Genomic DNA, 25780 nt, shown 5'->3' on the forward strand with positions numbered 1-25780 from the left:
CATACTGCTACCAAGATTTAAAAAAAAAAAAAAAAAAAAAAAAAAACCTCAGCTATTCTACAATTTCCATGATAATCCCTTCATTACTGTGTGTCACTTTTCCGGCGTCTTACCCTCAGCCCTCTTTCACCATCTTTGGACCTCGTGTCACCAGTCAGGCCTCTCTAATAAGGCTTTATTCCTTCATGTACTTATAATCACCTGCCTGTCACTACTACATAATGAACAATACTGCTAATCACGCCTAATCACCGCTAATCACTACATATATGCACATGACATCACTGCTTAATTAAAGACTTGCTGAACATGTATATACGAGGGAAAATTATGATGTTAGAAATTAGAATGTATTTCAAATTTCAGTTGTTCAGTAGGTGGGGGGGAAGGGGTGTGTTCACAACAGAGGGGGTTCTTCCAAAAAAAAAAAAAAAAAAAAAAAAAAAAAAAAAAGCACAATGAAGTCCAAATGTGAGGCTAAGAGCATCAAATTACTGCCTCAGCATGCCAGATGCTGCGTGTGCTGTTACAAATAAATAGATAATAACAGAAAACGCAGAACAGAAAATAGAAACAGGAACGCAAATTGCCCCCCAGACTCATTACTGCTGTATATACGCTTGTGTACACGACGCTGTGTGGTATAATGTACATCTGATGCACACTCTCTCAGCACTCTATGGCATATTTTCTCCAGCCGGCGTTTTTTAACAAGTGAAGAGCAGCGGAGCGTTTTTACTTTACACATTCCTATAGGTTCGCCATTAGCGAGCAGTGGGTCACACTTATGGCTTTCAATTTCTATATTTCCCATAATTCATTTCCCCGCATCTCAATTTCAAGGGTCGTTTGCTGGCAGTGGGGCGTGGAAGGCATTCCCGAAGGCTGGTGTGGGTCAGAACTACAGTGTTGTGGCATGCTGAGAGGCGCCGTAGGTGGTACAAAGATGGGGTTGGGCGCCATGTACATGACCCTATCAGCTCTCCGAGCCACACACACACACATTCAAATTTTCTCTCTATTTTCCCGTGTTATTCTGAAAGACCTCACAGTGGCTGCACGCTGACACACATAAGCACTCATCATTTTTTTCATTAATGGCGCACAGTAGGCTTCAACAGTCCAAAAAAAATATATTAAAAAAAGAATATTTTACTCAGTTGTTAATGATTGCTTAAGAATAACTTGTTTAACCCCTTACATTAGTGGCTGAGATTATATTATACTATTATTACAGCTACACAGTTATTTAAACATATTCAGAATATTCATATTCAGTTATTAAAAACTACAGTGAATCTAATAGAAAAGTTACAAGAAAACGAACATTTAAAAGGGGGGGAAAAAAAACAACCATCACCACCTCTCATGATTCGAGCATTCTCACTGAAATCTAAAATGACAACTCAAATTTGAGAGATTTAGGAATTGGGTGCTGTTAGTTAGCAGTTAATGTCTGCCTGCCTTCCTTGGTGAAGGGCAAATTAATAACCAAAAGCGTACGATTTGTCACTTCTTTCTCAGTTAACCTTTCTTGTCATTTTACTTTCATATTTAAGTGACTTTACAGATACTTTAGTTTGAGTAAAACACTAAGTTTTTTTTGGATTGGACAAAAAAAGGATAGCACAAAAAAAAGACTTGCTAAAATGGAATACAAGTGGATAAACATGTATTTAAACAAGGTGTTATTGTATGTTTAGGTGTAAATGCACAGGTATTCCAGACAGTATATATTGTAAATAAGACTGATAATTCACCTATGGCATGAAAAATATCTGAAAATACAATTTGTTTCTTTTTTTTAAGCTTATTTCATTCCACTGGTAACACATATACTCCTAACACACTGTTAACAAGGTATTCTCTTAACGACTAACACCTAATGTTAGGTCCTTTAAGTACATTCTTTATGCATAATACATTTTCCGTCCCTACAGCTTTTATTATTAACATTATTTTAACTTATTCTAGAGAACCATATTCGGTCAGAATTAAATTAGAGTTGGAATAAATACCTAATGTAGGTACTGTACGTAAGCGCAATGCTGCCAAGGTGTGTGGTTATTGACAAGCCAAGCATCCTGTTTACCAACATCTCAATGTAGGTCGCGGTTGTATGTGTGCTGTGTGTCTGACTGTCAGATCTCTGGGCCTCAGAGGACCGAAACGAGAGGCCATCGCTAATCCCACACCATCTCATTAGCCATCAACCCCCACCACAAACACTCCAATTTATGCACATGTTTGTGTCGTTAACCCTTTTTCCCCAGTTCTTTTGTAGTCGCTTAATGATTCATCATTTCATATGCAAGTTCAACACTGCCTTGATCTTTTCAGCAAAGAGCTGGGAAATCATAATCTCTGCTAATTATACGAGGAGAGACTGAAATAGGAAAACAACAGTGCAGGACGAAGCCCAAGAGCATGCACAAAATACACAGTAAAACAAACACCACCATACAAACAACACCAACACAGGTATACACACACAGATGTGCACAATTAAACACAGAGACACGGCAACACAGACACAAACAAATAACACACTATGGCTGTCAAATTTCAATTAATAAACAATAGTTAATGCATTTTATTATTAATGAGCCTATAATTTTACTTTGCGAAAGACAGATCATTAGCAGTAACTATAATGTATTAGTAGCACACAACCCACTTAATGAGAAAACTGTTTCACGATCCTAAGCACAGAAAGTCACAATGAGAACATATCAGACTTTGTTTCTGATTAATTTGTATTTATTTACCATCAGTTATGCTATTTACTGCTAATATGCAGCTTTTCTTTACTGCTTTTACACTAATCATGAAAAATCCTGTCCTCAAATAGCTTCTCAATTCTGATTGGTCAGAAGGTGTTGCTTAATTTTCGATAACAGCAGCTCTGGCAATAGTTTCACCTGTATTTCATATCACAGGTTTATACTAATGTGATTCTTCTAATACTTTATCATATTGTATAGTAACAGCTCATTCTCAGGGACTTTAAATGTCATGCTGCACATAATCTAAGACTTATAACAAACATTAAAAATGTGTTATTTAACAAAGAAAATTGATCATCATTGTTGATGTGGTGAAGCTTTCTGTGAGGAGACATTTAAGGAAGGAGTCTCCAGTGTTAGTGCTTGTAACAGTCAGATGTAAAGCTGTAACTTTACATCACACAAGAAATTTCAGGGGGATAACAGTAACTCTGCTGCTCATCAAGATGCAAAACACCACTCTGCTGTTATTGTTATTAATTTTCCTATAAAAGCATGCCCCATTGTATTTTATTCCTTACTTGCTACATGGTATTGTAGAGCCTATGTAGTTCACTATACACAAAGAAAACCAATGACTCCAGTAAGTGCCTATTTGAGTATACATACATAATTAAAAATGCACAAAAATGCAGAATGCCTTAAATGCCATGCATTCCTTCAGAATCCATCTCTTATATCAAGTGAAACAGGAGAATTTTAGCCAAAAAGTTTAGGAAATGTGTTACAATAGACATAGAACATGGATCTTAAACATTCAAAATATGCATTTTTGCCTTTCAATATGTAAAAGTGGTCATGGTCATGAACAATGAAATTCATCCTGACAATTGAAAAAACAATAGGCACATACACACACGCACACACACCCACATCCACCCTACCTGAGCGCGAAGGGAGAGGCTTTGCTGTTGGACACGTCTGTTGACTGCTGGTCCATATCAGTCTATCAGGGAAAGAAATATTTACGGATATTTACACACTTCAGTATTAAATGCAAAAAACACTAGATTTATAATGAGACCTCAGTTTGTGGTTAAAATGAGACAACCATCATATGAAAGACATTACAAGGGTCAGCAATTATGTGGCATGTATTCCAGCAAACAGACTATTTTATTATGTGCTTCTTGCAGTGTTGGTCTGCAAGAGCGTGTTGGTATACGACTACATAATAACTATGTAATTAATAGCTTTACTAATTAAATATTAATCAGAGAACACAATTTGAACAATAGACTGTGTGTGGGCAAGCAGGTCCAGGCAATATCTTCAAAGATGTCATTATTGTAAGCAGGTCCAAGCTGTGCAAATCATGCAATCTTAACAGCAAAATCTGATCTAAAACTGTCTTGTAATAGTTGCCATGTTATACAACTATTCTCAATTTTGTATAGTTCCATCTCAAAAATAAGCAGCACAAATTATACAAAGCTGTCGTACAAAGACGGAAAATCCCCACCGCAAAATACCATGAGCAAACACACTTGTCAGAGAAAATTTTTCCACCTCCAAACTGCGTCATCAGGTTTTTTTTTTCCCTTAGCATTCAAATCTAGAAGTCTTTCTCGAAAGACGATAGCGGTACCATGGTAAGAGGTGAGCAGGCTTATTTAAAGATGTATGAATAGTTATTTATTTTTTATCTTAGTCAGGTAGTCCCTTTAACTACAGTATGAAGAAAGTAAAAGTGAAGTCAATTCAGACAGCATGTACCTTATTTCTGCAACAGCAGTAACAAACATTTTAATCTTCTGTGACTCCGCTAAACTTACATTAAACCTAATCCCACATAAATGTAAACTAATGTGCATAAACAAAGAATAATCTCCATATACAGTACTGTGCAAAAGTCTTAGGCACACTATTTTTCTAGTATAAACTTTGTTATAGATATTCATTTTATGACTTCTACCTTATAGCATCAGTACAAAAACATTTTAGATTCCAAACATTAGTTTTCCAGCACAAAATTAGATGTTACAGAAAAATGTTTGTATGTCAGTAAAGAAAGCAGCATATCACGCATATTAAGACACTTCTTTTCAGACCACAAAAAAAAAAAAAAAAAAAAAACATAATGAAGGCTGCTGGATTTTGCTGCAAAAATAAGAAGTGAGTGCGACAGTCAAAGTCTCCAGAAGAACTGTGGCTGGTTCTGCAAGATGCAGCTCATTTCTTTATAAAACTGCACACATTGTACCTGTGACTACTATTTTTATTTTTTTTTAAAGCAAAGGGTCATCACAATAAATATTGACTTTGTTTCATTTATTACTGTTTACTGCTCTTTATAGTGTTTTTTTATGTAGAAACATTTTTAATTTCATTATTTCTGAAGGCATCTTGGCTCTACAGCGTTTCTGACATGTACCTAAGACTTTTGCACAGTACTGTATATGCATTCAAATCCCACACCTCTACATTCTATATGCGGTAAAATCATTATCTACAAAGATGTTTTGATTGTGTAGTCAAGCATTTATATAATAATGACACTCATGAATTACCACGGAAAAAAAACATAAATGCTGTTTGTTCACTGTCTCATTGTCTCATGTCACATTTTAATGAGCTGCTCTGTAATTATAGCTGGCCCAACTTCAGCTACCCACATCCCCCATGTTTCACTGACACCTTTTTACACATCGGTGTTAGTCTTCTTAATGATAATGAAGCATGTTATCGGCTCAGTAGCGCACTACATGGCATGTCTAGTGTGAATTTGGGGCAAAGAGTTCAGACACTGAGTTGTGTACGATGGTGTACGATATTAATTGTCACACCTCAGTAATTGCTTCATGTAGCATTACGAATGTGAGTTGGATGTGAGGGTCGCTATACTCAAGCAGTAGCAATGAATCATGGCACTTTCATGTTGGACAGGAAGTGCAGCAGGGGTCAATGCAAGCACAAAGCCCTGATGTACTTCCTTCTAACCTTTGACCCCATCAGCATTGATCAAGACAAAGCCATGTCCCCAGAGTGTTTCCTGGAGAGAGCTACTGTAGAGCATTAGGGACTGGGGCATGGAGATACTTTCTCGTTTCATCCAAACAGACGTAACAGTGTGCACTCCGAAGAAAGGAAAAGGACTTTAATTCTGTGAACATTACATTCCACTGCATTTCATTACCTTCCCCGTGGAAATATTATCTACTTGTTCTAATGGACAGACACCGAGTTTCTGTTAAAAAAAAATAAAAAATCTCAGGAAGTGAGTAATGTACATGTTTAAATCCCAGCAGGTTGCAATAATATGCTTTTGTATTCACCGCATAAGGCGGCATGAAGATATTCCACTATTAAGCATAAAGGTGCAGGTGCAGGAAGAAAATGTAGTGTGTGTAATCAGAGACCTGGGGTGAGCAGGCAATTGGTCTCGGCTTCTCCCAGCTGTGGAGTCGACCGGAACTCGGAATATTCATGCGCTACAGGCTCTCAATACAGCATGCAAATCAATTGCTTTCTACTAAACGCTGCCTGCAACTCCAGGCTCTAGCCATAAAGACTCCGCTTTCCCCTGGGCTTTTGCCAATCAGTCATGGGTACTAAATATATTGTTGCAAGGTCCTCAGTATGCTCATTATGTCTATTTCCGTTTAAAAAAGCACAAATAGGCTTGAAATTATTGTCCAGTAAGTAACTCGTAGAGAAGCTAAGGTGTAGCCTCCCAAAAGCTTAATTTAATAACAACAGCATGACACACACCTTCTTAAAAAGACAATGCAATGAATTAACAGTGATGTGACAACCAATGGCATGATTCACATGAATATAGATAGCTTCACTCTGACATCCTCATTAATGAGGACTTGAGACGGCCCAGCAACTTTCAAAAAAAATTAAAAACAAACGTCTGGAAGACCCTACGCAAGCACTACCCTAACAATTCATTTTAATTAGTATCTCCTGCCTGCAATTGATCATTCCCTCACATTTACTAATTAGCTTCGGCTGTTTTAACCACGGTTTAGTGATATTTCTCATTAGGGTAAAGAATGGATTAATCTAGCCGGTGGCAGATGATCTGACAGAACATATGTCTTTGGGTTTATTTGCTCTTGCAGCATGATCTACCTGTGCTGAGCCCTTTCTAATGAATGATGTGTCAAGAGTAAACGAGGGCCGAACACCCACAGAGACGCAGATAACGGCAGACAAAGCCAAAAGAAAGACAAACACACTAATGTACGATGTCTCAGTGTGTGTGTGTGTGTGTGTGTGCGCGCGTGTGTGTGTACATATGAGTGTATCCAACACAGGCTGGAAAAAATTAGCAGCGCACATGCTGCACAGCACCTTGCTATTAGCTTCATGCACATAATAACAAATAGGTCTATTCACTCTAATTTCTATGTCTCTTTGATGATGATTATAGGAGAGTGTTTAGATGAGGGAGTTGGAAATACATTTCAAAAGGACAGAGGCTGCAGATTTGCATAAAATACCGTACATGGTACAGCAAAGCATAGCGGTGTGCGGTCTAATAAAGGACGCGCCTGAGAATTTCGGGTGAAATCATTAGCGAACGCATTAGCAACAGCATTTAGCAGATTGTACAAATTAAAATGCAATTACCTCAATGGACATCCAACGCTCTAGCACTGACTGTCTGCTCTAATAGCTTTGCATCACTGCTGAACCCAGCGTCGTTTCCATATTCTGAAATGTAGTCGATCAGTGTTGCTTTAAAACTCTACTACTCCCGGCTCCCGGCCAGGTCCTTTATTATAGGGTAGGAGTGAAGGTTATATCATTAATTAAAGGCTATCCATTAATTACAATAAAAGCAGAGCAAAGACTCTGGTGATTGACATAATCTGAATAAGATTCACTTAAAGCTGCTGTGTGTCAAATATTTTTCTGGTAAAAGGAAATAAAATCAATATTCAGTTAAAGGAAATAAAATTCTCTAAAACTTGAAGCTGCAGTGCGTCCCAGGGCCATGTTTTGGTTGCCCAGAAACAGACCAGGCTAAAAAGCAATAGGTAATAAAGTACAGTGAGCTAGTTAGCTAGCACTGTTCATGAAAAAAGACTTATTACAGAGAAGTGAACTAGTATATGATTATTTTCCCATTATAACAAAATTTCTAATGCAGCTCACAGTATTTGCAACCTCGGCAAAAAGTCATCATACATAAAAGATCATTCAAAGCTGGCTGGCTTTGTCTTTATTTTCTCTCAGTATGTTTAACTGTGAGGTAATTACATGTTCTGCTACCATGAGAATGGTATGACAGCTAGGTGCTGGACTTTATTTTGCTCAGTTTCAATAGTGTTTCAACAGTGAATATTACATGTAGTAGTATAACATCATTCAGTCAGTCAGATCGTAACTTGGCCGATGAGTGTAGTGAAGCAGGCAGCAGAAGTGAGTAGCCATCGAAAAGCGCATACTGTTTCAACATACAAACCATATGAACACTTGTTTTGCTAAAGCTAATAAGGAGTCTTTTTTTCTGGTTGTTAAACTATGAAACAAGGGAGGGGGGGACAAAATGTAAAAGCCTGGATATGAAATCCGCTTGCCCCATGTGACTGGGCTACTGAGCTGTCCATACCTGTAAGGTTCCCAATCTGCTCTGAGTCATGCTAGCAATCCCGTAACAGAAATTCACAGTTAAAGCTGTTGAGTCAGATTTGGTGAATCTTCAAACACATGCGTCATTGCCCAGCTGTGTCATATTTTAATCACACTCTAACCACAGAAAAAAGTTTGGCTCTGCAGCAAGCTAGCCGGGCATCGTTTGCTAGTGAGCTAAAAGACGGGCCGGAGAACACAGATCGTTTTGAAGTTTGTGGACACCAGACCTTCACACCAGTATTTGGGGAACAGTCTTCCCCAAAGTGTTGCCACTAAGTTGGAAGCACATTGCTGTCTAGGATGTCTTTGTATTCTGTAGCATTACAATTTCCCTTCACTGGAACTAAGAGTCCCAAACAGGTTCCAGCATGACAATGCCCCTGTGCACAAAGCAATGCCTATAAAGACACGGTGTGCCAGGGCTGGTGTGGAAAAGCTCAAGTGGCCTGCACAGAGCCCTGACCTCAACCCCACTGAACGCCTTTGGGATGAACTGGAATGCTGACTGCACGTCAGGCTTCATCACCCAACATCAGTGCCTGACCTCACTAATGCTCTTGTGGCTGAATGATCACAAATCCCCGCAGCTCCACATCTAGTGTAAAGCCTTCCCAGAAGAGTTGAGGTTATTATAACAGCAAATGGGGACTAAATCTGGAATGAGATTTTCAACAAGCACATAACGGTGTGATGGTCAGGTGTCTACATACTTTTAGCTATACAGTGTACATGGAGGACACAAATCAGGTAACAAAATACCCCAGGAAGTGACCAGACATGAGCTTTGTTTTCCATACTAGCTAGCTAAGATGATTCAATAAACTCCATGCTGAAAAATCAGAGCAGACAGAACCCTTTCCACTACAACAAGAGCTTGCATTTAACTAGCTGGCTAATGTAAGCTAGCTCGTTCGATAGGTGTCATGTTGTGAAATATACAATAACAGAGGTAGATAATCATATCCTAATACCCTAATCTTAATACTCTAATACCACATACTACCATACTAAATAGTATATAGTATATCAATACTATTAAGTATTGACTGATTAAGTATAAGTATTGATACCTATTAAGAGTCAATACTATTAAGACATTCTATTTAGTGTGTAGTATGCACTTTAGGAAACAGATTGAATTCTCTCTGAATGCGCAATGACTTACCAGTTGCAAACATTACAGTACACTGTGTTATCCTTACAGTGGAAAAATGACAGAACAACCCACATTAAAAAAATCCTTACATCTTACACCCAGCAGTTGTAAATATGAACTGCACTAGCACTAGGACGATGCCGACTCTTTGAGACTTAAGGAAGTTTAAAATAATCAGCACCTTTTTTACAGTAATCAAGCACAACACCTCATTTAATAAAATATTACCGTATGCATTACTGAAGCTAGTATCTAACCGAAACATAAAATCTAAAAATGCTCTCTGTAAGACATCCTGTAAGCAACACTAGAACAGTTGATATGTTTATGAAGCATCACTAGTGAACACACGACCCCAGGATATTTAACAACACAGATCTCTACTGCCTCTAAGTGCCAGACAGTTGTAGTATAAGTGATACATTTACAGTAACAAGAGTTACTGTTACTATGTGAGGCTCTAACTATTAAACCCTGGGGCACACAGTTACGGAAAATACTCCCAGAGCAATTAGCAGCTGCAGAGACCCTCAAACACACAAATAAACCTGCATGTCACAACCATGTCCCTACAGGCCTGGGCATGCCTGGTCTTGCGCGAATTCTCCAAACACTGGACGATATGTACCAAAACTCCACCTCCTCACCATAATGTTATAATAAATAAATAAACATATATATATATATATATATATATATATATATATATATATATATATATATATATATATATATATATATGACATCAGGGTAAGGTAAAATAAGCCCTGTGTTTAAAAAAAGAGCATTGTGTTACTGCTGGAAATGAGGCAAATAAACAAATATGGCACTTCTACATTGTACCAGATTTTGTTATGCGTGGATGTGAGCTACAAATGTCAGGATAAATGATGAATCTGTGACAGCCTGGAGAAAAATCGAGACAGCATTATTTAAAAGATTAGGGTTTCAGGACATCCTTGCTCTATCTATTAAATCTAATTGCTCTTTTGTTAGCAATCAGCATCAGTCACCATCATCTTTCAGCAATGTGCTTCCCAGACAAATGAAGCTAGAAAGCGTTAATAATGTTATTAACATATATTAATATAGTTATATATAAACATATATTAATATAGGTATATATATATATTTATATTTAGAATAAGATTACACACAGGGTGCATTCCTGATCTGAAAACAAAACCCTCTGTACACAGCAAAGAGAAAACAAAATATAATTACAGATATAAAATACTACAATGCAGGCTGTGACTACTGCTTGATTAAAAAATAAACAATTAATAAATATATAATTTTCAAAAAAATTAGACCACCTAATTATCAAGATGAAAGAATATGAAGTACTTGAATTATTTAAAAGTTGAAAGCCATTATGAATTAAAATACTGATTAATACCGGATAGATTAAAAATAAAATTGCTTCAAACAATGTCCGCCAATAGCCAGCACTGTGGGGTTTCTCTGTACAATCAGCTGCTATTTAAACTCTCAGTGTGATGTGAAGAATATTTTTCATCAGATCTTTTAAAAACCTGCCACAGTTTTTCACAGGCAGGAGAGGCAAAGCTGCAGGCCCTTTTCTTTCTCTATGGCCCATTTATTTCTCCTGTAAAGGCCAAGTGACAATCTGAACAATTACTCGGGCCTATTACCAGAAGCTCTCGCTACCTTTTCCCTCTCTGTCTGTCTCTCAGGCTGCAGCAGCTCAGAGTGCATTAGTGAGCTCCAACGCTGCCATTTCTCAGGCCTCACTCTCTCATGACTGACATACTGGTGTGCTGGCAGCTGGGGGGAGGAACACAGGGAGCAGGCATCTAGCTGTCACCATCACTGTCCCCGAAAAAGGGGGAGTAAGACAAAGAATGTGGGGGAAAGGGACCAAAGGGATAAGAGAAAAAAAAAAAAATACCTTTAGGAGAAAGGTATGAAAGAACAGATGAAAGTATAGGGGAAAGAAAGGTAAAGGGGCATGCACAGTAAAATTAAGCAGCTAGGCTTGTCTCTGACAATGCTTAAAAAAAATCACATAGAACCTCATACACTATATAGCCACAAGTTTGTGAACACCTGACCATCACACCCATATGTGCTTGTTGAACATCCCATTCCAGATTTATTCCCCCTTTGCTGTTATAATAACCTCCACTCTTCCTGGAAGGCTTTCCACTAGATTTTGGAGCATGGCTGTGGGGATTTGTGATCATTCAGCCACAAGAGCACTAGTGAGGTCAGGCACTGATGTCAGCAGGCGAGAAGGCCTGGGGTGCAGTCAACGTTCCAGTTCATTCCGAAGGCGCTCAGAGGGGTTGAAGTCACACCAACCTTGGCACACCATGTCTTTATGGACCTGGCACTGTCATGCTGGAACACGTGTGGACTCCTTAGTTCCAGGGAAGCGAAATTGTAACGCTACAGAATACAAAGACAACCTATGCAACTATGCGCTTCCAACGTTGTGGCAAGAGTTTGGGGACGAACCACATATGTGTATGATGGTCAGGTGTCCACATTCTCTTGGCCACATAGTGTATACTTGAAAGCTTTCGACAGGCTGCATTAAAGGAAAAGTTCTCCCTGAAACACATTAAATAAGTTTATATTGAAATATGACTGATGCGCTTAATTGTTGGATGGTGCTGTATGTTTGTTAATCCTGTGAGAAGTTGTGGTTGTGCGCTGCTCTGACATCACGGGGGACAATGTTATTGCTAGCGCAGTTACAATGGCGTTTAATAGTTACTGTTATTGAGTGTTACTCACTGTTACTGAGCCAGTTTTAACATTTGGTCTTATATCCTCATATGGTAAGCTGAAGGTCAGGAACAGAAATCGCTTAAATAAAGTGGTTGAAGTAGCTAGCAAGATTATCAAAGAATGGCACTTGCTGATTTTACTTGAGAATATTGAGAGCGATATCAGAATTTATAAATATACCTTCAGGTACATGGTATAGACTTCCCAGGGCTCAGAGCAATAGATACAAATATTAAGTAAGAAATATGCTTAATTTAATATGCTTTAAATCAAATCGTATTTATTGTTCTTTGTTTTTTGTAAATTGTGCATTTTATTATTATCTGTTGTCATACAAATCAAATTTCTCTTGTGGACACTAAAGAGAACTATTAGGAGAAAAAGAATGTCGACAATCTCAAACATAAGGAATAATGGTTAGAGCAATGTCTAACGTCATATCCAGAACAGAAGTAGTGAGGACAGCAAACGGTGGACTCAAAGTTACAGAATGCAATGCAACTATATGACGCAGGTATTACGGCAGAGACTCGGTTCGGCTAATTATCGAGCTACAAGATGACAAGGACAATGCCACTGATCGAGGACACCAATATTAGCATGAAAGTTGAAGCTTTGGAACATGATCTGTTTGACCAGAGTATAAAGACGAGGAGAGCTGGACAGACTAAAGGACTAAAGTGCTGCTGTAAGAGCTAATTCCTACCAGCACCACTATCAGGGGGTAGTTGAACGATAATGCGGATAATGTAGGAAACCTTTAACCAAAGTGAAAATAGACCAACTTAAAAGAACCGTTAACCGAAAAAAAGTCAACTCAGAACATCATATATTTATTATGAACAGGCATGTCATTCAGCATGAATTTTTCCTTTCATGAGCTCTGCCCAACATGTTCCAACATTGAGACCACAATTTGGACTGTCAGACTGTTAAGAGCCTCAAAAGCACATACAAACTCCTCCAGAAATAGCCACCACCTCAGACTAGTCTAGGTGTTGCTCTTCCCCTTCAGCACTGTAGTCTTTGATGCTGGTGATATTAATGCAATAAAAGTACATAAAAGTTTAAGAACTTGAGAATAAGTCCAGACAGTGACATGTTAATGGCACTGCTGAACCGTGCAATTTCCACGTCTACATTTATGAGCTTTACCGTGGGTCTTGTCCTCTCACTGCTCCAGGAGACAGCAAAAATAGCACTAACCTTCTCTAAGCTCAATCCCTCAACAACATGACAAGATCTATTGAGTCTAGCATAAGACAAAAAGTACCGCTAATGTCTTCTGAAGACTGCTTTGTGCATTTACTTTTTTTTTTTTTAAATATTTGACCTCAGTACATTTAAGATGGAGATTTATGACATGCTTCAGCTCAAACTGTTGTAATGTAATATTCAAACGGAATAGTGGCATTAGATATTACAGAAAATACTGTTCAGTAAGCAAAATGAAAGAATTCTACAGTGCATCTGAATTGGCATGATGTGATATAGGAAAAAAAAATTATGATGTCAGAGTAATTTCTTTAGCATCTAGTCTTTTGGGCTAAAATAAATGGCAAAATAAATTCATAGTATTTCCTCCAGTGCACTGCTCACCACATGTGAAGAAGTCAACATAATGTACACCGATCAGCCATATCACTAAAACCACCTGCCTAATATTGTGCAGGTCCCTTCTGTGCTGCCAAAACAGCTCTGACCCTTCAAGGCATGGACTCCACAAGACCTCTAAAGGTGTGCTGTGGTATCCAAGATGTCAGCAGCAGATCCTTTAAGTTGCAAGGTGGAGCCTCCATGGATCAGACTTGTTTGTCCAGCACATCCCACAGATGCTCGATCGGATTGAGAGCTGGGGAATTTGAAGGCCAAGTCAACACCCTGAACTCTTTGTCATGTTCCTCGAACCATTCCTGAACAATTTTTGCAGTGTGGCAGGGCGGATTATCCTGCTGAACTGGTATGTAACCCATGAAGGGGTGTACTTAACCTGCAACAATGTAGGTGGTACATGTCAAAGTAACATCTACATGAATACCAAGACCCAAGGTTTCCCAGCAGAACATTGCCCAGAGCATCACACTGCCTCCGCCGGCTTGTCATCTTCCCATAGTGCATCCTGGTACCCTCTCTTCCCCAGGTAAGCGACGCACAGAACCTGGCTGTCCACATGATGTAAAAGAAAACATGATTAACCAGACCAGGCCACCTTCTTCCATTGCTGAATGGTCCAGTTATGATGCTCACTTGCTCATTGTAGGCACTTTCGGCAGTTTATGGGACTCAGCATGGGAACTCTGATCGGTCTGTGGCTATGCAGCCCCATACGCTACAAGCTACGATGCACTGTGTTCTGACACCTTTCTAACATATCCTTAACTTTTTCAGTAATTTGTGCTACAGTAGCTCTTCAGTGGGATTGAACCAGACCGGCTAACCTTCACTCCCTATGTGCATCAGTGAGCCTTGGTCGCCCGTGATCCTGTCACCTTGTTCACCAGTTGTCCTTCCTAGGACCACTTTTAGTAGGTACTAACCACTGCATACTGGGAACACCCCACAAGACTTGCCGTTTTGGAGATGCTCTGACCCAGTCATCTAGTCATCACAATTTGGCCCTTGCCAAAGACTCTCACATCCTTATGCTTGCCCATTTTTCATGCTTCCAACACATCAACTTCTAGAACTGACTGTTCACTTGCTGCCTAATATATCCCACCCCTTGACAGGTTCCACTGTAACGAAATAATCAATGCTATTCACTTAACCTGTCAGTGGTTTTAATGTTATCATTAAATATGTATACAATCTAAGGCATGGCATACACTCAAATCATGTAGCAGCATCACAATGCATACATCAGGTTCCACTCCTATCAGCTAAGAGGAGGAATCTGAGGCTACAGTAGGCACACGATCACCGAAACTGGACAGTTGAAGACTGGAAAAAGACCAGGCAGTGTTTTTCCAATGTTCACCTGTCCAGTTTCAGTGAGTGTTTGCCCACTGTAGCCTCAGAGTCCCAAATTCTTGACTGACAGGAGTGGAACCGGATGCAGTCTTCTTCTGAGGTAGCCCATCTGCCACAAGGTTTGGTTGTAAAGAGTGCTTATTTGAGCTACCATAGACTTCCCGTCAGCTCAAACCAGTCTGGCCGTTCTCCTCTGACCTCTTTAATCAACAAGGGACTGCAAACTTACTGGATGTTTTTTGGTTTTTTTGTACCATTCTGTGTAAATTTTAGAAACTGTTGTGTGTGAAGATCTCAGGAGATCAGTAATTTCGAAAATACTCAAACCAGCCTGTCTGGTACCAACAACCATGCCACAATCATGTCAAAGTCACAAAGATCATATCTGATGTTTAATTTGAACATTGACTAAATCTCTGCATGATTTTATGCATTGCACTGCCGCCACACAACTGTCTGATTGGATAATCGCATGAATGGCCAGGGTACAGGTGTTTATAATAAAGTATCCAGGTAGTCTATTTTAACTGGGTGGCAGCTGCAGGCCAAATGATGACCAAATGAACTGCTGAAGGCAGAGAAAAGGGGGTCTACCTGTTGCAATCCACAGAGGAAAAAAAATAGGGAGAATTCTATAACACTGCTCGTCTGTGCCTGAGGACCTACATAATATCAAAAACAAACCCCAAGTTTTGTGGTCCTAACGCAAACTCGAAATTAAAGCAATAAAGATCACTATGTTAGCGCGCATGTAGCAGATATTCTTGGCCACTGGCATAGGCAATCCCCTAGGAAAAATCTGTGTAATTGTTTATTAAAAAAAAAAAAAAAAAAGAGAAAGAAAGAAAGAAAGAGGGGGAAAAAAAAAAAAAAAAAAAAAAGTTTGGGTTACAATGAATATACTACCAAGAGCTTTATCATGGTTAGGTGCAGCACTCCTCTAATTCTAATGCTCTTAAATAAAATAAAAAAAATTACTGAAAAACTTCCCTGAGTGCATCAGTAGTTCAGTGCAGTGACATTTTCATAATGATATATGATTCAATTTTACATCAGTATTTTAGAGGTAGAAGGATCTCGCTTATCTCTAGTATTCATGCATGCACAATCATAAATCTCTGACAAATTAGCATTATGCTGATATAATCACAATAGTTATACTTTCTTCAAACAGAGCCCATCATCTTGTACTTTCTCCACCATGTGTTTTCGAAGGATCCCTGTCATAATTGGAATCTGAATCCCAGTATCGTCTATCATTTCAGTTAAGTGGAGGTTGTGGAAACTAATTTCTACTTAAAATCTCTTTGAGACCCACCAGTACAACTGAATTCAAGCTTGATCATTTCACTAAAATTGCACAGCAGACACTCGTGGCCAAAATCCACATCTTCAGTCTTTATCCCACGTGCTTTTGGCACTGTGAATCATCAAATTATTATATTCACACTTTCTAACTTGGGAACGGTGCCAAGACTGGTCCTCATCATATCTTCAAGATCAGTACAATGAATAAAGACTTAGAGTTGCGTTGTCAGTGTATGTCATGTGGTATCACTGGAAAGACTAAGCTTGTATTCCATGCATCAGGCAGAAAAGATGACCACACCACATGATCTTACTGGTATTCCACAGGGGCCAGTTACTGGTCCACTCTTATTCTATATGTATAGAGGGATTACATAGATTGGTTTTGCTCACTCCATTGCCTTTGTTATAGAAACTAAAACTTGACTGATCAAGACTGATCAACATACCTACAAAAAATCCTCCAACTGTGGGCCTCCCATCAATCTTTGACATTCACTGACTATCCATCACATAGTGCTAAAAACATGAAGGCAGTTCTGCACAAATAGTTAGGTTTCTACAAGTACTTCACATCCAGTACGAGATCTAGGAGATTCTTACATTCAAAGTTTGCCATTTCCTTTAGGTTATAACCTCACAAGGTTCACACGTAAAGTTGACTCTCTTATAGAAATGCCTCCTCTAGCTTCCCATGGCAGAAGAACCAATTCCAAAAATACAAATACCATTCCTTTCTGCAAAAGGTTCAAGACTACCTCCAAACCATGGTTTAAAACACCACCCAATGCATCATCTTAGATCTTTTATTTCTGAGCATCTGGCATGAGGTAATTTAGGATCTAAAAATGCTCACCCTCAGCTATACTTGTACTCGATCAAGCTAGGATTGGATTCGTCTTTTAGGTTATTAACATGTTCTTCTTTTAACTCTCTGAATTGGAGCATCTAGAATATCACTACATGGAAACGCAGACGAAAGTCCCCTAACTGCAGGCACTACATCAACCAAGCTGAAGGACAGTGAGTAAGGAATGATCTGGTCACAGTGGCTGCATCTCAGGCACTCACAGGTTTACAGAGAGATGCAAAAGATGTTCTTATAAGTTAGGAAAACCTCTGCAAATTGAGCTTCTCGTATTGAGACCCAAGGCAAGTGGCATGTGTCTTAACACGGAAATTACAAGTAAATGAGATGCAAAGTTTTATAGTGACAACAATAAGGCAATCAAAATGTGTTTCGTCAGGTTCCTCTAAATAGAACCCCCCTAATCACACAGAAACACACACTGGAATGTGCATTATTTCACCACCTTCCCTTTAAGAGAGCCTTCATCTGTGAAAAGTGCCAGTTTAATTACCCCCATTGGGCTGAAAAAGAGGTAGCTGAATTGGTATTAGCAGACTGTGAGTGTAGACAGTTATGCAAGATGCAGAACAGTTTTAATTTGAGGTGTCTTTTCATACAAAACTTTACAGCAATATGAGAAGTGAGAAAGAGGGGGAAAAAGGAGAGCATCTTCTGACTTTAGAAAATGATAGCTTTAAAAGTGCCAGCAAGGAAAGACAGAAGACATTATAACACAAAGCCATAACTACTGTAGCAAAACAAGTCAGCTAAATATAGCTGCAAGCAGCACTAACGGGGTCCAAGCACCAATGCATGGAGCTTGCGGGGAACTAAAGCAACAAATGAAGGAGATGGATTGCTGAATAAAAGATTTACAGCTTCACTGCCAAATGAATTAAATACTGAATGATTCTGATGAAACGTGTTTCCATAAGATCATAATGACAAGACATCAGTACACAGTATGGTGTACAGTAGTGAGTGTTGTGCAAAATATTCCGTAACTGTGGAAGACAAGAAGATGAACTACTAGTTCACCGCAAAAACAACTGAGGCAACTTCTCTGTCTTCTTCGTGCTTGGCCCCTCAATATCATCCTGATTTTTTTTAAAAAAAGCTGCAGTTTAATTTTCTTCTTGCCTTTCCATGTACAGTAAAGTGACTTTTTTGAATCTGCTGAAACAATTTGTGTTATAGTGTGGATAAAGGGAAAACATAGCTTTTCCAGACATATGACTGTCATGTGACCATCACTGCCAATTCCAAGATGGCCGAACTTGTGATACTATTTTCTGTATTATGTATGTTAATTCTATGTTTGACTGCTTTGTATAGCAGATGAGGAATGATGTGGCATGCAAGAAATCATGCTTTATGGTCATGTTGCCAAAAAGAAAAATTGGTGGAAATGACGTAAAGGTCAAGGGTAAGACACTTAGCGTGTCATATTTTTTCACATTTCATTCTGGACAGGACATTTTTGGGACATGGACTGGAGATGCTAGTATGGCCAAAACATAAAGAGCATTTTCAAAATTACCAATGCAGAATAGGCCTTACATTTCAAGTGACCATTCATTTTTGTCTCATGAGGACCATGAAGAAAATATATATATACAGAATTCTCGAAGCTGACACCCCTGTTGGCTGGGCCAAGATACAGCACAGTGAGTAGCCTCTGGCAGATATGAAATAGATTTTTAGATTTGGACCTCACATTTAATTTGTCTAAAACCACAGTTCACTCACCCACCTGTCTCCTGAGTTCCTTAGAGATACGAGTTAACTCAGGAGCGTTATAACATTAGGAATGGATTGGGAGGTCACTGCTAGTGTGGCCTTGGGCTGCTTTTGGGATGACATCAGTAAATGAAGTTAATCCTGCTGTATTTCCCAATTGGAAATCTGAGTCTCTAGCTAAGACAAAGTGTCAAGGTCTCTACATCTGGATTGAATTTACACAGTGATTGTTGAAACAGCTGAACTGTCAGATCACTTCTGACAGTTGGAATGGAATAAGCTGGGACACACAAGAACAACACTGTTATAATGTACAAAGTGTCAGTGAGATGCTGCTAACTATCCTACCTCTAAAAACACAATCGACTATTGCACATTTTTACTTTAATCAAGCTAATTAATTGTGCACTGACTGTTCTCTGTTTCACATTAGACATCTGAGCTCTCAAAGGTTACCGTCAAAAAAAGAAGTGGAAAGAATGGAGACTACTGTCCAAGGCACACCTCTAGAGACATGACCAATGAGATTTCAGTGAGAACTCAAACCATGACCACTAGCACTACAATCAACCGTAAGGGAAAACAACACCTGTCTTTAATTAAAGCTCAAGGGAGCAACAACAGCATTCCAAGGAGAATGAGATATACATGGCAGCTCCTTTGCATCATTCATGAATCCTAGCTCTGGAAATACTCCAAAAGTAAAAGAGATGCCTGCCAAAATTACAATACTCAACTCTTATCTGAAAATGTCTCAGAATTTAAATTGAAACTAGAGCTTGGAGTGATTTAGAGTTTGAGGCTGGATGACGACGGGTGGGGTGACCACAACTCCCCAGTTTACGTTTGCAGAAACTGGAAGCCACACATCACTATCAGTTAGATGCGAAAGCTGCGTTTCAAAGGTTTTTATTGGTTTCTTTTTCAGAAGATCTTAAGGAAAACTGGGCCAGGCAGCTGTATTTAAACCCATGTTCTGGCTCTGAGGTTTTGTAACCAAGTCTTACTGAACCACAAGAAAGACTTAGAGACAACAGGAGGGATTATAAATGTAGAACTAAATGGAGAAATGGAGAAATGCATGATAAAGAGACACCTGACTAAGCAGTAACAACCTCATGCTGCCGTCCTTACGGTCATGTTTTTTACTCTCGTTTTTCATAATTTCTTTCTTGTATCCTTTTTTTCCGTCTGCCCCTTTACGCTTTCCAATCATTCATGCCATCTGCTGTACTGTCCACATTAATGTGTAAAAATGGAAAATCTGTATGTGCATAATTCTACCATTTGGCCTTGATGCCTATTCCATATTCCACTGCATAACCAGTAATCTTTGTGTGCGCAAGATGCAGCACAGAGCCTGAATCTCTGATGTGGTAGAAAATGAAAAGCTTCTTAAATGCAATAAAAACAAAACCTAGAGCCAGGATGGCTGCTTGGTGACTCAGACACAGAAGATCAAGACAGAGATGGAGAGAGGGAGAGAGAGACAGAGAGAGAAAAAGAGAGGGAGGCTGGCCGCAGGTGTGGAGAAACCTTGGGATAATAACAGCATTGCAAAAACAACCATCCACTTAATGCATGCTGAATATCAAACAAAAAGTGAGGACAGAGAAACAAAAAGAAAGAGACAAAAGGTCTAGAGGAGACAAACATGGGGACACAGGAAGAGGGAGGGTTTACTCAGGTTGCACGGGGAGGAAGCCCCTCTCTGTGAGAATGTTTTGGGGAGCGTTCCGGATGGTTAGTGGAGCTGTGTGCGTGAAAACACACTTCAATGTCATCGTTCCGCTGTCCGCTCCTCATTCCTGTCACCTACAGAGAGGAGTTTCCTGATCCTGTCAGGAGGGAAGGATGGAAGGAGGGGCAGGGGGAGGACAGACGGGTCCTGAGATGCTGACATGGGCTGAAAAGCAGGGTGATAGTGGGAGCATCAGAAAAGGCTTCAGTCAAGTGAGAGAGGAAGTGGACAAAAAGAGCAAGCCCTCGCAGCCAGACACTTAAAGAAAAGCAGAACGTCACTTGATCCTGCAGGAGCGACCTGACTGAGAATACACAGCCTTGCAAAAAACTACACATATGACTCACATGTTCCTTAAGACAAATGCAAGATGACAAGAAATTTATCCAGCACCTTCCTCAGCACACACACACACGGAGACCACTTTCGGCTGGCTTCCACGAACAATATGACGTGATTGTGGAGCAAACAGAGGCTTTGCTTGCTATACAGTGCACATGGCAGCTGGCCAAACTAAACAGACAAAGATGCTATGTGTCCAAGCCTCTGATTGGCACTTTGCAGCAGGCAATCTTCTTAGTGTATTCGTGGAAATGGTCAAAGAATTTTAATAGCATCACCTGCAGTACAACCTACACAAATTCATACAGAGTATGTGAGCTAGTAGCTTCATGAAGGTGGTTTCATTTTTGCAAAATCCTTGCAGACAATGTCTCAAAATTAAGTATGAAGTGAGAAAGAGGGGGAAAAAGGAGAGCATCTTCTGACTTTAGAAAATGATAGCTTTAAAAGTGCCAGCAAGGAAAGACAGAAGACATTATAACACAAAGCCATAACTACTGTAGCAAAACAAGTCAGCTAAATATAGCTGCAAGTAGCACTAACGGGGTCCAAGCACCAATGCATGGAGCTTGCGGGGAACTAAAGCAACAAATGTAGGAGATGACTTGCTGAATAAAAGATTATATATACAGTGCACATGGCAGCTGGTCAAACTAAAGACCATATGTATTGCTAAAGACCATATGTATTTATAAGGGTTTTTAAAAATATTTTGGTGTTTGTTTTATTATCAGTAACTATTTAGTGTTACTGACAGAGTACTTGGTTTCTGTAGGACAGTAAAAGTCAGTATATTGCCTTTACTTCATGAACCGGATGCACCAGTCATCAGGTAATAAAAAGATTTTCAAACATCTCCAAAATGAGAACATTGGAAAGAATGCAACAGAATGGCCAAAACAGAATAAAACAAGAGGAAAACCGGGAGACGAAAGAGAGAGAAGTGTATTAATGTAATTCACTGTGCTCCCATAAAAGGACTCGAATGAGCAACATGGTAATAATAAAAAAACTCCATCTATCTGGAATCAGGCCATTAAGCAGACCAGTGGGAAAGACTGCTCTCATAGAGACAAATAGACAGGACACTCTGCTAACTCGAGAAAGCATCATAAACACATCCATACCGTCCATCACTACCACTTCACTCTTCCCCCAATTCAATGGAATCATTTGCCTATCCTCATTCCCTCTTTATTATTGTAGTGTGAAAGACGACATATATAAATATATAAAGAGGATACATATGAATATAAGCAAATGACAAAATACAAGTAAATGATTTAAAATGAGCAAAGTTGATGAATATTTGTTTTTGGCATGCTACCTTCTCAAATACTTTCACACAAAACCGACATTTATTTCATCTTTTCATGCCAAACAAAGAGGAGTAATTAAAGAGTAAGATTTCCCCAAAATCTTTTCACAAATAAAGGACTGAAGGCTTATAGATGTTTTTGGCTTCTTTTACGTGAAAGATAAAAAAAGAATAATTCAGCAGAAAAGGACAGAATGTTGTTCTCTAAGCCAATGATCCATCAGTATAGCCATCGACTTTGATCATATTCATGTACTTTGTTCTCTTAATTTTTATTTGCAGAATTCTGTAAAGTCCATTGATCTTAGGTTTAATGTATGAAAGATGAATTAGGTTAGTAGTAGTAGTATTATTGTTATTATTAAATACTTTTAGAAGTACTACTAGTAGGAGTAACAGTAGTAGCAGTAAAAGCAACAGTAATGGTAACCATAGTACTAGTAGTGATAGCTGTAGGAGTACTAGTAGTATTAGGAGTAATAGTAATATTAGTGATCGTAGTAACAATATAGTAGTAATAATAGCAATGGTAATAGTAGTAGTAGTAGTAGTAATGGTAGTAGTAGTAGTACTAACTGTACTAGCAGTAATATCAATAGTAATACCAGTAGTAGTTCAAATATATCACATAACGTATGATGTGAGTAATGCAAGTGTGTGTGTCTGCGTGTGAGAGAGAGAGACAGAGTTGGTCTGTTAGTAAGTACCTCACTTTGTGCAGGTCCGTTCTCTCCCGAGGGGCCCAGAGCTGAGTCACTGCTGCTCCTCACCATGAGAGGTGTGCCTGAAACACACACACACACACACACACACACACACACACACACACACACACACACACACACACACACAAAGTCATCTCAAGGCTGCAATCAGAGTGTAATCACAATGGTTAAAAGTGACTCCTAGAATTACGAATATAATAGAATATTAATGAAGTGACTTGAGGGCAAAAACTTTCATTAAATAATACAATGTCAACAAAAAATAAAGCCAAATCGTAGAGAAAAATCAGAAGAGACTTCTGAAAACTTCAGCAACATGGGCAACAGCAAAATACTATTGCACTTCATGACTACACATTTGTTCTCCCACTGTTTTCATGTCTCTGCATATTATCAGTTTATTTATCACACACTGTTAGTTAGAGATGAAGAGAGTGTGTGTGTGTGTGTGTGTGTGTGTGTGTGTGTGTGTGTGTGTGTGTGTGTGTGAGAGAGAGAGAGAGAGAGAGAGAGAGAGAGAGAGAGAGAGAGAGAGAGGGAAAAACTGACACTGAGTAATACACTTCTTAGGGACAATGAGCATGTTAAAAAAAAATGGAGGGTTGGGGGGATAGAGGGAAAAAAGAATAGAGCAACAGCCAGAAGGGTTGAAGGGAATATTATGTTTTTTTGAGCAGCAAACACAGCAGCGGCGACGGTGTCTGGGACGCTGACATTATACTTTGTCAATTCCAAGCCACTGCCTCCCTCAAGCACACCACGTTTTCAAATTTGTTGCATTTTACAAACCTTTAAAAAAAAACATGCAACGGCACTTTCAATAAAAGACCTCTGAGGGTTCAACAACAGCCATTCCACTGAAAAATTGAAGGAAAACATGCAAAAATGACTTAATTTTTTTTCCTATAGGAAAGTGCAAAGACTGCTCAGGGACTGGGAATGCAACTAGCAGGCATATTTCTCTGAATAACTCTTCACAACTAAATCAATCATTACAAAACACCTGTGCAACTTTTACAGCCTGTAGTAAGTCAGAGCAAGTTGAAAAATGTAGAGAGGGAAATAGAGAGTTTCCCCACTTTCAGCAGGAGACAAACTGATCCCAATCACACTGAACCATGTCATCATGTCATCCAGTTCTGCCTCCTTCTCACTGCCCAGTCTCTACATGCTCCAGTGACCATGTTTCTTTCTGGCCTGCAAAGACAGGCTCCGCTGAGCTTGATTGCTTCCGTCATGGCTCCATCTCTGTCACCACAGGGGGGGTATGGGGAGAAAAAGGGGACTCTGCCTTACAGCAGGCCTCAGCTGCTTAGAGGGCCAGCTATCGTGAGGCTCCTCTCCATCACGACAATTATCCCTAAAAAACAGAGAGCACAGCCTTGGTGGAAAGCTGCAAATCTAACAAACCCCACTTCATCAAGGGCATAATCGCTGAGACGTAGAGGGACATCCTCTTGTGTGGATGATGATAACAAGCTCAGTGGGAGAGAAAACGCCTCCAAACTGTACGTGCCCAGAGCTTCAACAAGAATATATTTACACAGACAGATGGATATACAGCACAGGAGTGGCTCTGCAGTTAAGGCTCTGGTCTAAATGGAACGTTTTGAGTTCAAATCCCAGAACTCTCAAGCTGCTGCTGTTAAGCCTTCATCTGCTCAGATCCAAGTTGCTGTAAATCCATTTGACAGACTGACATAGACAGACAGACAGATAGAGAAATAGATAGACAGACATATAAGGAAAAAGAGGGAAAGAGATTTGACAGTACCCACTCCTGAAAATATAAAAATGTAAAATTGTTAAAATAAGACATATACTACATGACTGCATAGTACGAAGGTGAATCAAATCTTTCGGGGGGGGACTTCAACTTGACAAAAAAGAATTGAATTTTTTTCTAGCGGAATCTGGACACTCGCTTATCACTGAAACACTTGCAGCAAAACGAAGTTCACGTAAAAAAAAAAAAAAAAAAAAAAGATATACAATTGTGACCCTTTTTGCAATCAAATAATGCAAAATTAAAAAAAATAATAATAATATATTTTTTTTTTATTTCATTTAACTTCCCGGTACAACTGTACACTAAAACAAAGGGATCTTTAGGGGTTTCACATTTATTAATTTAGCAGGTGCTTCTATACAAAGCGACTTACAAATGAGGAAATACAAGCAAAGCGATACATCAAGCAGAGAATAATACAAGTAGTGTCACCATACAAGATTTTTAATTGAGTGCAAGAGGATCAAAGTGCACAGAGTAGAGGTGTAAGAGCAGATTTTTTTTTTTTCCCCCTTAAGTGGGGACAAGTGGACAAGACAGTGGTTAGTTAAGTGTTCACGGAAGAGGTGGGTCTTTCGCCTTTTTTTTTTTTTTTTTTTTTTGAAGATGGTGACTGATTCTGCTATCCGGATTGAGGTTGGAAGTTCATTCCACCACTGAGGGACAGTCAGTTTGAAGCTTCTGGAAACAGACCTCATGCCTTGCTCAG

General features: G+C 39.2%; 1 protein-coding gene across 6 annotated transcripts in view; it reads right to left on the reverse strand.

Annotated features, from left to right (window-relative positions):
• Positions 1–25780, reverse strand: part of pard3bb (par-3 family cell polarity regulator beta b) — a 273499-nt gene that overhangs the window by 164439 nt on the left and 83280 nt on the right. For all 6 annotated transcript variants that reach the window (XM_053234427.1, XM_034304641.2, XM_026912654.3 and 3 more), the window contains 2 exons: positions 23265–23341; positions 3671–3732 (listed from right to left, as the gene is read on the reverse strand). In XM_053234427.1, coding sequence (XP_053090402.1) covers positions 3671–3732; positions 23265–23341 — 139 coding nt within the window. The remainder of the gene's footprint in view (positions 1–3670; positions 3733–23264; positions 23342–25780) is intronic.

This window comes from Pangasianodon hypophthalmus, chromosome 5 (assembly GCF_027358585.1).
Source record: "Pangasianodon hypophthalmus isolate fPanHyp1 chromosome 5, fPanHyp1.pri, whole genome shotgun sequence".
NCBI lineage: Eukaryota > Metazoa > Chordata > Actinopteri > Siluriformes > Pangasiidae > Pangasianodon > Pangasianodon hypophthalmus.